Source organism: Stegodyphus dumicola, chromosome 1 (assembly GCF_044657685.1).
Source record: "Stegodyphus dumicola isolate Sdum_Otavi_A_Nest chromosome 1, ASM4465768v1".
In the NCBI taxonomy this organism is placed as follows: domain Eukaryota; kingdom Metazoa; phylum Arthropoda; class Arachnida; order Araneae; family Eresidae; genus Stegodyphus; species Stegodyphus dumicola.
In genome coordinates, this window is record NC_140768.1 from 68,344,327 (window position 1) to 68,358,978 (window position 14,652).

General features: G+C 32.7%; 1 protein-coding gene across 1 annotated transcript in view; it reads right to left on the reverse strand.

The window, feature by feature from the left end:
- Positions 1–14,652, reverse strand: part of LOC118198090 (SCY1-like protein 2) — a 459,500-nt gene that overhangs the window by 266,945 nt on the left and 177,903 nt on the right. The window contains exon 6 of the mRNA XM_085816142.1: positions 3,600–3,794. Within this exon, the coding sequence (XP_085672268.1) occupies positions 3,600–3,794 (195 nt within the window). The remainder of the gene's footprint in view (positions 1–3,599; positions 3,795–14,652) is intronic.

The window sequence follows — 14,652 nt, forward strand, 5'->3', positions numbered from 1 at the left end:
TAACAATTAATACTTAACCCATTCTGGCACTAGTTTTTATTCTTGGACTAAATTTTAAGAAATAAAGTAACCCAATTTTGCTTGAACACTGCAATTTCCTTCCCTTATTCTGACTAATTTTTTTTTTTTTTATTTCAGCAGGCAATTGCCCCTTCCCCGTCCCTCCCCTTACTTTCGGCCACCCTTCTAAACGTATGGCAATGAAAAGAGCCCCCTCCACCTAGCACACTGTGGATCACCCTCTATCGAATCAGCTCCTTCACTGCAGCTAACTCCTCCTCCTCCCTTCTCAGAGTCAAAAACTTCGTTCAGCCTCCAGCTCGGCACTCAGTTCCTGCTAACCTCTGTTAACTGCCTCGGAAGTATTTATCTATACGGCCCGGACTCAGAAAATTTATCATCGAATTTTCTAATCAATCTACTCTCAGGACGTATCTCCTAATTATTCTCGATATATCGACACTTATCTCCTAATTATTCTCGATATATCGACACTTATCTCCTAATTATTCTCGATAACAATCGAAAAAAATGCAAAAAATTGTTACACTGGGAGAGGGTTTTCACCCGGGTGCCCCTCATCAGTGGACGCATAGTTCACGAGTCGAAGACTAGGCCAAATATATCTAGGCCGACTTCATTTTTAGTATATTGTAAAAATCATATATAAATAGAAAAGCGAAAACTGCTTACAGTCGTAGATTTATAAAATTGCCAAAGTTGGAAGCTTTTATTTTATTGATATATTGATGAGACAGATATCTAGTCGCTGCCACAAGAACGACGGTGTTAAAAACCAAATAATAACAAAAATGAATTTCTTTTATTTTGGTGGAGGGGAAGAGAAATCAAAAATAAATGAAACTGCTAACTAAATAATTTTGTTTCCATGATACTGACTGAAATGACCCATGCCATTAGAATGAGGCTTTATATTCTTATAAAAAATAATATCGGCTTTTTATATTAAAGTAATTTAATTTGTTCACTTTTGTTAATTCAAGCAGTATAAGCTTCCTCTTAACTCTCAAGCAATTACTACGATTTCCTTTGTTGAAGAAAAGGCATGACGTGATTCTCGAAAATCAATACTGTGTAGTTAGTGAAATTCTCGAAGCCACAGCTGAAAGGGTTTTAAGTTTTAGAGTAATCATTAAAGGACTAAGAACACTTTTGATGTGGTTCAGAGGATTTTTTTGAAAGAGCCCAGAGGCATAACGAGGTAGAACGCTACGCTTTTATCTATCTCTCTACTTGTTACAGATTTAAGAATTTAAAGGATCAATAAAGAGCTGTCGATTACTTGGGTAAGGAAAACATTTTAACTATAAAAGGAAATATAATTGAGTACATTATTTTCTTTCCCTTTCTTTTCTCTTTCGTGTTAAAAAAAACAATCAGACTGAATTTAGCATTATTTGTAATGTTCGCAATGTGTTTCAAAGCTGTTGAACTAAATACCTCTTGAATACTGACAATTGAGTTATGATTTGATTGTAAGAAAATTAATGATTCAAATAAGACAGGTCTTTCAGATTATGGAAGTTTCGGACAAGTGGCAATCTAGTAGTATAAAACTTCATATGCCCAGTATTGTAATTATCCGAATCAGTTGTTCTTTCTACGACAAGTAAAATTAAATTTTATAAAAAAATATTTATTTTTTTATTGATGTAAGTAATATAAGAATACGACAAAGCACAGTTTAATAAGTGCAGTTTTAAGTAGTGATTAATATAAGAATACGATAATTTTTCTCGGCAAAATCGCTATTTAAATTATTATAAAAAATAAACAGTTTTGACCGGTTTGCAATTATACTTTGCATTCCACTTCGAGAGGCAGAAAAGATGATTATTAGACTTCCATCCTGAACTTCAACAGTGTTGGTAAAGCGAATGAGCTAGACCAAAAGTTGCGGAATCAGATTTATTGTGTAATGAAAAACTCACAAAAAGTTCTGAAAATGCCGGCAACTCGCTGTTCCATTCTGGCATTCGTGCATTTCGCGAATGTCCTGCATTGCTTTTTGAGATGGCAAAAAAAAAACTGGTTTCTCGGATTCTTCGATCAGCACTGGAAAAGGATGGATGACTTGGAATCCGACGAGTTGGAAACCATTGTTCTCACAATCGGTCGGACTTCGTGTCCATTCTCTTTTGCTTCACCGTATGTGAGGTGAATATCTGCCAATTCCTCATTCGTGTACTCCTTTAGAGCATTCACGAAAAGTTTCGGACGATGTTGCCAAGATTGAAGAGATGAAGTTGTGCCTTTTTCAAGGATGCTTGTTTTTCTGATTGGCTTTTTCCGGTAAAAAACTAAAAGCAAAACGCTGTTTCTTTTCGGTGCAAATTTGCATACTGTTAATTCTTTATAGTCTTAGGAGATAGTCTCCTTGTTCTTCCTCGATGCGTTTCTACTTTTTCTCTTTGCTGCCTCTTAGAGTAGAATGCAACCCTATGTTCTATGATAACTATTGCTCGTTTTAATGGGAACTGTTACCCATTTTAATTTATAAAAACAATTTAAAATCACCCTGTATAATATGCTTTTTATCTAAAACTAGTTTAACCGAATGAGATGATATTACGTATATCTACTTTTTCACCACCCAAAGAAATATTAGCTTATAGTACGCAGCTAGTTACGTTTTGTTAAGCTTTTGATGGACATCAGGTAACAGGTGACGAAGGATGGGTGCGTCTGGCGTCTACCAGAGTATGTATACCCATCGTCCTCTCCTATCTAGCGTTTATTGAAGAATTTAGGTAATTTACATGGTCATACAAAGGCTAAATGTTAATACGTAGCTACTTTTTTAGACTGAGGATACAAGAAATATATTGCAATGAGAGATGCTGCAGTGATGGGCATCAGCGAGCTCAGCTCGCATTATACTCGTGACCGCAATGGATAAAAACGATCACAACTCACATTGCGACTAACCAATACCGCGCGATTTACGACTAACCAATACCGCGCGTATTTCGGATGAAAGAATTGCTTAATCTCACAATCGCCGAAGGATTAGCCTTTTGATATACGTCACGGTTTTAATATGATATATTCATTCTTGGGAATTAAAGGGTAATATTTCCAGTATATAATAGTTGATGAAATAAAATATGATTTCTTATATTATGTTTAATTTTCTGCTGTTTTATTTCTTATTCCACGTTTTTTATAAGATGTTTCAATAAAATTTCTTATTATAAAATCGATAAATCTTTCCTTTTTTAATAATAATTTTCCTAGCAACAAAGAAATATCAAATCATTATTACTATTTATGCTAATTTATAATATATAAATCGGTGTACTTGACTGCGAAGCTAGTTTAGTGATTCGGCCTTTTACTAAGTAGGTATGGTTAAAGTACCTTTTTTCGCCTTTACGATACATCATTAATCATCTATATATCTTAAAAAATGCAATAAAGTTAAAGAATAAAGTTAAAGAATAAAGTTCTGTGAATAAAGTTAAAGGTTAGCTATGTAATACGTTTTTTTTTCTTCTTCGTTAAGAAATATATTAAAAATATTTTAAACAAGAATCTCATATTGTTAAATGCTGCAAAATACATTACGTCAAACTTACCATAGAGAAGTTCTGGGCATTTGGTCTTCTCCAGGGATCTGTCTGCAGGAGGCCTTGCAGGGGCTCTTGTAGGTGGTACGGTACCTTCTCTAAGAGATCTTGCAGGCTGTGCTCTAGTTGGTACAAGGCGCATGTTCTCAAGCGATTGTCTTTGCGATCCTCCCCAGAGATCTTCATGTACTGCAAAAGTATTAGCTACTGCAACAAGTAAGTATGTAGTCACTCACCAAATAAAAAAACTAAAGATAAATAAAAATAGGCCTTAGGGAGGAGGAAAGAAGAGAAACTGTGGAAGAAAAAAAAATCATTCAGTTTTGGAATTTATACTTGAGGGCTTTATATTACTTTCAGGTATTTGCAATCCAGAATCTCTGAATGAATGACAGAATTTGAAGGCAAAAGTAGAGTATTAGTTATGTTTTGAATTTCTATGTAGGTTTCTTGTAAATAGAATGTTTTATATATTATGTAAATTAGTACTGGAAAGATAAGCATTATAAAGTTATATTTTTGAAAGAAATTATAATAATAGTCTTGGTTTTTTAATTCTACAGGCCTCTTTCCTATAAAAGACATTTGTTGTTTCTTAGATTTGTCATTTCACGTGATAGATTTAAATTTGCAATTAAAATTTATATTCCTTCTAGCGAGTAAAGTTCAACATTTCAAGAAATCCCAATTTTAGTTTTCATAATTGTATTTCAAAGGCTTTCAATATCAGTGTCTTCATGTAGAATATATTTTTGGGACAATGTGGCATCCGCTATAGGTAACTAAAATGCAGGTGCCGAGATTGACTTGAGGTCTAATCTATGAAACGGATATTGTCACTTATTTATGTGTTATATTAAAGTTTTATACAGTTATTCATGTCCCTTTTTACATAGTTATTTAGACACCTATAATTGGATATTCTACAAAATTCAGAAATACTCTTGTAAGGTTAGGTTACTGATGTCAAAACACTAGGTAAAGTTTTGATAATATATTTCTTTCTATTATCATACATTGGGACAACAGGACACGATATTTTATAGTTTAAGAAAATAAACACCGATTTTTGGTGCAGGAATACCTTAAAAATGACCACGTAGCTTTTAATAAATAACGATTGATTTTCTGAGCTCTATAGAATATACAAGAATTTTTGTTTAAAAAACCGCGAAACTCAATAAAACGGCATAGCGAATACTATCGAATTATAGATACAATTTATTCATCTTTAGGAAACTAATGCTAAGACTATAGAGGTAAAGGAAACAAAGTATTGCATGATGGTACATAGAATAAAAATAATTTTAAAGGAAAGGTAAATAATTTTTTAAAGAAAACGTAATAAATATTTTATTCCATTTATATATTTCACGATAAGTAAATATATATTTCACGATAAACAATGGAAACTATAATTTTTGTCATAATGAACTTAGGTTATATATTATCATCTTATAAAACATCGTTTCTAAGTTGGTTGAAATTTTTACAGAATTCTTGGAAATTAAATTTAAGATAAAAACTAACTTTCACATTTATTGTTTATTAAGTTAAAAAACTGAGTTGGTATATTTTCATTTTGATAATTTAATCATAATAGCAATTCGAATGAAAGCCATATAAGATTATTTTTCCTTCTGAGCATTTAGAGTCCAAAATTAATTATACTGTTCTTCCACAATTTCGAAACAATAAGTAAAAACTACTTCATGCAAAGCATCTAAAATCACTTTGTCAATAAAATAAATGAATTTGAAAGCAACATTTATAAAAAAAAATCAAAACTACGTTGAAACAAAAACTTTTGGAAAAAGTAAGACATTTTGTATAAACTAATTTTTAAGCCATTTCACACACAAGCAGAATGGTACGCACTCAGTGATATACCAGTGCACATAACTTGTATTCAAAATAAGTTTCCATAGGAAGTGTTAGAATTATAATGTTCTAGTGGCAACTATCAGATTAAAATAAGAGACAGAAAAACTTTAAAGCATACCAAAATATGTCTATATATATATATGAAAATCAAACATTTTTCAGACACATTGAATTTTCACATGTCCTATAGAGCCCTTTAGTAAGAAAATTGTTTGCCGGTTAGAGATTTTGATTTTGCAGGAAAGTGTTTTAAATTTTGAGTGCACAAGTTAGAGGTTTTAGTTCCTCAAGGAACATAATTATTGAAAACATACTATTCAAGAATTCCAAGAAAATAAAGGATAGAAAAATAAAACATAGCACAGCCATACTGAAAAAAATGCAAGTTAACAGGAAAATTGAAGAAATAACTAAGCCTAAATAGATTGTAATATCAATGAACATTTTTAATGACAGAGATTAACTTAAACATAGTTGCATACAGCAGAGAAAAAGGGCGAAGAAGTAAGGATGGTATACATATACATACATACGTAATAAACAGTTACGTCATCATTCATCACCGCGCGGATAAACGCGAACGGCGCATGCGTCAGGAGAAGCTCTCTTAAGCTAAACGTCGTATTATAATTTATGATACAACAATCCCCCTTTCGACGTTTGGCGGCTGAAAAAAAAAATAAACATTAATCATTTACAGTTATTCCAATAAATTTACAGCACTTAGAATGTTTCGAAGCAGTCAATGTTTTTGTCAGTACATCAGCAGGCATTTTCTCTGTTGGCACATATTTAACGTCTATTTCATTTCTTTCATAAATTTCACGAATGAAATGATGTCTAATATCTATGTGTTAAGTGCGTGAGTGATAAACAGCATTTTTCATAAGCTTCTGTGCACCTTGATTATCACAATATATAATGGTTGGATAATCAGCAGTAAAATTTAATTCTTTAAGAAAACGACGTAAATAAACTGCTTCTTTGGCACTTTCTGAAAGACTGATGTACTCTGCTTCAGTACTTGATAATGCAACAGTTTGTTGCTTTCGTGATTCCCATGTTATCGGATTTCCAGCTAGCTTGAATAAATAACCTGTATATGATTTTCTAGTATTAACATCTGACGCCCAGTCGGCATCGGTATATCCAATAAGTGCTTTTCCAGTCTTTCGAAATTTTACACAATAATTTTTAGTTCCTTTTAAGTATCGAAGAACGCGCTTTGCAGCCAACCAGTGTAATTTTCCAGGATTGTTATTAAATTGGCTCAGGTGACTGACGGCATATGCAATATCCGGCCTAGTAAACACAGAAAGATACATAAGCGAACCAATTAGACGGCGATAAGGTACATTGTTCATTTCTTCCTTTTCAGTTTCAGAAGGACACATTTCTTTACTGAATTTTACACTAGGATCTAAAGGAGTTGCTACTGGTTTTGCATCTTACATATTAAACCTTCGTAGAATATTATCAACATATTTCTGCTGAGATAAACTAATAGAATTATTATTTACATCTTGATTAAATTCTATTCCAAGACAATAATGAAGTTTGCCTAAATCTTTAACATGAAATTCTTTAGAAAGATAACCTTTAAGTTCAGCATATAAATCACAGCTATTTGTTGCTATTATTAAGTCATCAACATATAAAATTAGAATTAACTCACCTTGAGATGTTTTCATCCTGTATACACACTTATCTGATTGTAATGGTTGTAATCCAAAGTTTTTGAGTTTTTTGTCTAATTTTTCATACCACTGTCGTTCATTTTGTTTCAAACCATAAAGAGACTTTTGCAAAGCATAAACATAATCAGGATTATTTTGGTCTTCAAAACCTTTAGCTTGTTCCATGAAAATTTCTTCTTTTAAATCTCCGTTAACATAAGCCATAACAAAATCTAGTTGATATAACATAAGGTCATGTTCAGCACTGTATGCAATCACAGTTCTTATAGAGCTTGCTCTGGCTACTGGAGCAAAGGTTTCATTAAAATCAATTCCAGGTTCCTGTGCAAATCCTCTAGCAACCAATCGAGCTTTTCTCTTCTGAACTGTTCCATCTGCATTATATTTCGTTCTAAGAACCCAGCGACATCCTATTACCTTTTTGTTGTGTGGTCGCTTTACTAATTTCCATGCACCATTTTTAACAAGTGCTTCATACTCACTTTGCATAGCCTTATGCCATTCTTCAGCATAACTTCCATTTAATGCTTCTTCTAATGTCGGATTTGTATCTTCTTCAGCAATTTGTGCTTCTTCCTTTTCTATGTTTATATTGTGGTACTCCTTTTTTGGTCTTTCTGGCTTCCCAGTCTTGACTTTCTTTGGACGACCTGGCCCCCTTTTAATCTGCATTTCAGGTAGTGCTTCGGAATCAGAATCTTCATTATCAGATGATTCAGCAGATGCTTCTGCCATATTTGAGGGGTCTTCTGTTATTTCATCAGCCGATATTTGATTTACATTCAGAGGTTCTCCCTTCTTTTTATCAGGAATATTTTCGAGAAATAAATCTTCTAAATCTTTATCATAATTAGTACAGTTTTCAAATTCATCAATGAATCTAACATCTCGGCTTATAACGATTTTTCTGGAATTTTTATTCCACAGCCTGTGTGCTTTCGATTCATTTGAGTATCCTACAAATATATGTTCTTCTGATCGAGGATCGAATTTCCCTTTAGACCTTTTATTAAGTACAAAACATTTCTGTCCGAATACTTTGAAGTGAGATACAGTTGGCTTGATGCCAAAAAATAATTCATAAGGTGTTTTGTTTACTCCCAGGCTTCGATTCGGGCAACGATTACGAATATAAACAGCACAGTTCAAGGCTTCAGCCCAAAAGGATTGGGGAAGATTACTTTGTAATAACAAACATCTGGCCATTTCAGTTAAAGTGCGGTTCATGCGTTCAGCTCTCGAATTCTGTTGAGGAGTCATTGGTGCAGAGAATTCTCGTTTAATCCCGCATTCTTGAATATATTTATTAAATTCTTCTCCGCGATATTCGAGGCCGTTATCAGTCCGAAGGATTTTTATTTTCTTTCCTAGACGATTGTCGACCGCAGCTTTGTATTTAATGAATGCATTTTTCACTTCATCTTTAGTTTTAAGAAAACTGACTTCGACATAACGCGATTTGTCGTCTATGAAAGTAACAAAATAACGCGAACCAGCATGGGATGGGACTCTCATAGGTCCACACAAATCTGAGTGAATCAAGTTCAGTAATTCATCACTTTGAAATTTTGATTCTTTTTGAAAAGGTTGCACAGTTTGTTTACCTCTGATACAGACTTTGCAGTCTTTTAGAGATTCAGTGTTATTAAAATTTAAATTTCTAACCATGTTATCAGACTTAAGTCTTTTCAAATCAGGCTCATTTAAATGACCTAATTTAAGATGCCACTTTACAAAATCACTTACCTGTGCTATTGCAGCTGTTTCAGTGCTTGGATGTATATAATAAAGATCACCATGACGAATAGCCTGCACTAGTATAGATCCATTTGGTTCTATTATTCTAGCATGTCGTTCTGTAAAAATCACTGAACGATTATTTGCAGTAGCTTTAGATGTTGACAGCAAATTACATTTCAATTCCGGAACACATAACACATTTTTGATCGTAAGTTTAATTGTCTTATTTCCGTTAGGTACTGTTATAAGGACAGTTCCAATTCCTGTAATTTTTGCTGTTTTGTTAACTGCTAACTTTATGGTTGAATTCGTTCGAGGGTGAAATTCTGAAAATAACCTTCTGTCATTGCACATGTGAGATGTACAGCCACTATCTAAACACCATGAGGAGGTCTTCTGATAAGCATTGTTTACAGCTAAACTAATCTGCTCTTCATAATTAGAAGCCATCATAGAACCTTGATTTCCCTTATTTAATTGCGCATATTTTCTGTCAGCTATTTTCTTTCTGCATTCAGATGCCTTGTGCCCAATTTTCGAACAGTAATTACACTTCAAGTTTCGAAAATTTCTTTCAGCAGGAAAATTTTTGTTTGAATTTACCTTCCATTTTTCATTTTTCTTCTGTTCTTGATTTCTTCTTTTATAATCAGTATAGTATGCATTCTGTGAATCTTGAGATGTTTTCCCTTTTCTTGCTTCCCATTCTTCTAACATTTTGATTTTCAAAGATTCGGGACTAGGTAACTGATCTCTTGATTCGATGGCGCATCTAAAATTTTCAAAATTTTCTGGAATACTATAGAGCAGAAGAATCGATAATAAATCATCAGCTATGTCAATTTCCATTTGTTTAAGCTTATCAACTATTTCGAAGAAATTATTCAAATGTTCAGACATCGTTTCGCTTTCCGCCATTTTTCTAAATAAAAGCTGTTTTAATAATGTAGCCTTCTTCGCAGGTCCTTTCGATTCATATACCGATTTGAGTTTATTCCACACAGCATTTGATGTCACACAATGCTTTATATGACACAGTTCACTAGGATTAATAGCAAGAATTATATCTGCGCGAGCTTTTTGATCAGCTTGGAGCCATTTCTTTTCGTCTTCGGTTCCTTCAGCAGGTTTTAGCGCTTTACCGGTTACATAATCCCAATGGTCGTTTTTAATCAATACAGCTTCTATTTGTAATCTCCAACTGTCAAAATTATCTTTTCCGAGCTTTTCTATAGTAGTCAAATGCGACATAATGTAATACAGTCTCTCGCAGCCAAAAACCAAGATTGAGCGCTATAAAAATAGGCTTAACTGAACGCTGATCAGTTCTTACCGTTGATTAGACGTAACAGTTCTTGTACTGAATTAGGCTTAAGAGTTCAATGCTCGAAAACTTCAAAATGTTCATTTTAAAATAAGTATTTTGCTAATTAAGCACAGTTGAAACATTCCTGGGCCCATAACCAATGAAGAAATAAATAAGCCTAAATAGATTGTAATATCAATGAACATTTTTAATGACAGAGATTAACTTAAACATAGTTGCATACAGCAGAGAAAAAGGGCGAAGAAGTAAGGATGGTATACATATACATACATACGTAATAAACAGTTACGTCATCATTCATCACCGCGCGGATAAACGCGAACGGCGCATGCGTCAGGAGAAGCTCTCTTAAGCTAAACGTCGTATTATAATTTATGATACAACAAAAATAAAAATAATGTGGTAAGAAGTTCAATGCAGTAGTTTATAATTGAAGACTTTTTATTTTAATGATAAGAAAAAACGGCATGTCGATACTCACTGTGTATGCAGATCATGAGACTGTCGTTCGTTTGTATTCTGGGAAGAATTTACCATCCAGACGCCTACGATGGACTCTTAAATTGCAAGAATACAATTTCATATTTAAACATACTTCTGGGAAAGAAAATGTTGTAGCGTATGCTCTATGAAGCATTGAACTTGATGATGAGTGGAAAGGAGTGAAATATTTAATGTTAGCTTCAAAAATTTTAGATTCTCCAGAAACAATTAGTCCAGTATTACAAACAAATCTCGACCACTTTGAACACCATGATAATTCGAGTATTAGAAACAGAGCTGCAAATCATGAAATCATTGATTATCACTTGTTCTTCTTCAAAATAACAAATAATAATAATAAATTAAGACAGATTATCTCAGCGAGTTTGAGATTAAGTATTATATAGGAATTGCATGATGAGCCAGTTTAAGGTCGTCTCGGAATAAGTAAAACAGTCGAGAGAGTAAGGAAAACTGTTTATTTTCCATAATTGCGAAAATTTGAGACTCAACATGTCAAGTCCTGTACGTTTCTAAGTTGATTAAAAATATAAATTATAGCCCGCCTGGGTACCTAAATAGCATAAAAACTATTTTGTCAAATGAAATGGCAAGAATTGACCTATTAGGCCCTAACGTATCAAAAAAAATATAAATAGATGAAGTAGACAAATATTGTCAGTAGCGAAAGGGTACATGTAATTGAGTTTCTATACAAACAAATTCTGAGGGCACGAAACACCTAAAAGTTAAGAAAAAATGTCTTCTTTTGTTCTTATTTGTTTGTTCACCAGAGTGATAAAAATTCGACATAAAATGGGTGGCAAGTGAAGAACATTTCCTATAATCTAAAATGCTGATCGCGACGTTTTTGGAAAGTCAAAGAGAGAAATGTAGTTGAGGGATTCATTGTAAACCTGAAATGAAATGGTGGGATAAGAGAGAATCACAATACACAAAATATTTATGAAAATCACTTTTTATGCATGGAAATGGCGAAGGTAGTATCAACATGGCGTGCCCAAAACGAAGAATGTTTTGTGTTATCTGATCTCCAATTTGTCTGCGTCAGTAAATACTAGACTTAAGAGTTAGTTTTTCAACCATAGCAATTGGTGGTGACCATATAGAAACTGGCAGCCACTGATTGGTAAACTTTCAATCTAAATGTTGCTTTGATTTCAGTATTTGAATGGATAGATAATCGGGCTCATCAGCAATAAGTTTATAACTTTTGGAAAAATCAGATCGACATATCCATTAATTCTTGGATAATAAGTAGATAAAACCAAGTCTTAGAAAATGCAATACAATGAGTGGTATGCATCTTGCACAAATGTCGACTTATCTACAAATTTAGTCCAAAAGTGAAAAGATCATATGGATCTTCAACGATCTCCAGCAATCGTAAAACTGTCAGAATAATTATCATCAATCTGCCTTAGTAAAAGAAGTACAACGCCAAAATTTAAAATTTAAAATAAAATAAATTAAAAATAATATTAACACTGATGGTGCCATAAAACGATTAACAGAAACAAAACTGGCGGCTGATTCATTACTAGTAACTGATTCCTTTACTGAAAGCTAACTTAGAAGTTTAGATTCGATTGAATGAGGAGTAGAAAAAGAAATTGCTCAACTGAACCTTCTCTCTGGTTTAAACCTTCGCAAGGCAAAAGCGGCTATTTGTAACTTAAACCGAACAGTTAAATTCAACCAGCAGAGAATCTAAATTTTGACGGTCAAACGCATTCTCTAGCTGAATTCAAGAACTTTGCTCTGCTTTGTATATTAAGTAACTTCCACTCTGGTGCGAGTTTATGAAAGTACAAGTGAAAGTAAATAAAAAATAATATAATAACGAGGTTAATTAACACAGAACGTTACAAGATTACTTTAAATTTAGACCATATAAAAAATTTGAGATAGATTTTGGGGTCTAATTTTATCTATCTTACTGATATTTATGGGAAAAAATAATCGTTTTGCCTGAAATGGAACCCGGTTTATTAAAGGAATTAAACATAATAGTCTTATACATCCTACAGTTTATTAACAAAGTTAACACACACTGTTTATTAAAACAGTAGCACAGATTTTTGGATGTGTTCATGAAGACCTGTATCGAAAGAGCATTTATTAGTTAAATCTGCATAATTAATTATGTTAGTTTTTATTTTCATAAACTTCTATTCCTTAATGTGATATTTACTGTATTAAAGAAAGTAAAATATTTTAAAGAAATTATTAGAAAAATTATTAATCTTTTTTTATTTCACCCAAGTATGGATACAAATAAAGAACATAATTTTTCAATCATTTCCCATACTGTTTTATTTTTTAGAATAAAAAATGCACTTCTCGTCAGTAAAATATATTTGACATAAGGCAGAAAAAAACATAATGTTTTGAACATTTTCCGTAAAATTTTATTTTTTATAATAAAAAATCTGATGTGGACACCAAATGACAAATTTGATGTGACAACATGGAGACCACATACGCAGCCTATTAAATTATACAAATTGTTTGCTGCATTTCATTTAAACCTATTTTCTCGAATTATCCTAACTTAACTAACCAATCTCACATGTCAAGTTGAAAATGGCATCAAAAAGTGCAAATTTACTCGTAAATGTTTTTGTAGGGAACCAAAGTTCTTATAATTTTATTTTTTATAATGAATAAAAACATTTCACACTTATAAGTATAGGACATTGGAAGACGCCATTAAAAGCTTTTCGTTACTTGTTTGAAGTAAATAAATAACTTTTTTTTTATAATGTGACATTGACCAAACATGAATATTTCGTCATTTAAAACACTTCTCTGATTGGAAGTATATGATTACCACCAACGATTGCGAAAATAAAGGCCGGGAAAGACGATGGCGATATATAAATATACACCAATATGCAAAATTTCAACGTTTCAATGGGTCATAGGTTTTGAGTTATATAACCTTCTTTACGTACACACGTAGGTACGTATGTACGTAAAGATGTCACGAAAAAATATAATTTAAATCCATTTTAAATTAGTTTCACAATTCGTTTTGGAAAAAAAAGAGTCCTTATATTACAGTTGTCACGCTAAAAAGAAAAAAAAATCCTTTTAAATCGTGAATTGTCAAAATGGATGTTTCAGTTCAAATACGATACCTGAAATTCTTCAGGATTAAATCACTTCCTTTGCTTCATACAAGGAAGTAAAATCACAAATTTCATCTAAAAGGTGTTTTAGACTGCTCGTAGCAGTCCTATGTCGCCGCGCTGAAAGGATTGCTACATGAGTGCTACATATGTGAGCTATATGCTATCACTGGAATCCAAGTTTCATAGTCTACAATTACCTGAAGGCTTCACGATATAAAGTTGTATGCCATAAGATACGCTGTTTGCGTCCTGCTCACTGCAGCACACAAGACAGAGCACCTAGCTTGGTGGAGACAGCATAAGCCATGAACCAGACAATAGTGGATCACCAAAATGTTATTTACAGATGAGTCGAAAACTGAAACTGGCATTATTGAGTAGACAAATTCATTTTGTCTACTCAATAATCCAGTATTTGAGTAGACATCAAATGACTCACCGACTTCTGTTTTATTGCTTTCAAATGCAGCATCAAAACAGTTTCATTTGCAGAAGTTCATATGCAATTTTAATGCCTGTCATTTTGACTTGAATGATTTTTACTCGGCACCGCTTTTAACGAAGATATTTTTAGAAATAGTCTAATTTCCTAAATAAAGAAAATTGCCTAATTCATTTCCTGTAACTCCCACTCATTGCTATTTTAACATCTAAATATCTTTAAATCTTATTACTTCAGTTCATTGTTTCTCAAAGTGCACAGTATCTTATGTTAACCAATAGTCTATTAGAATTCTTAACGTCGTTAGAGATAAGATTGAAATATATTGTCT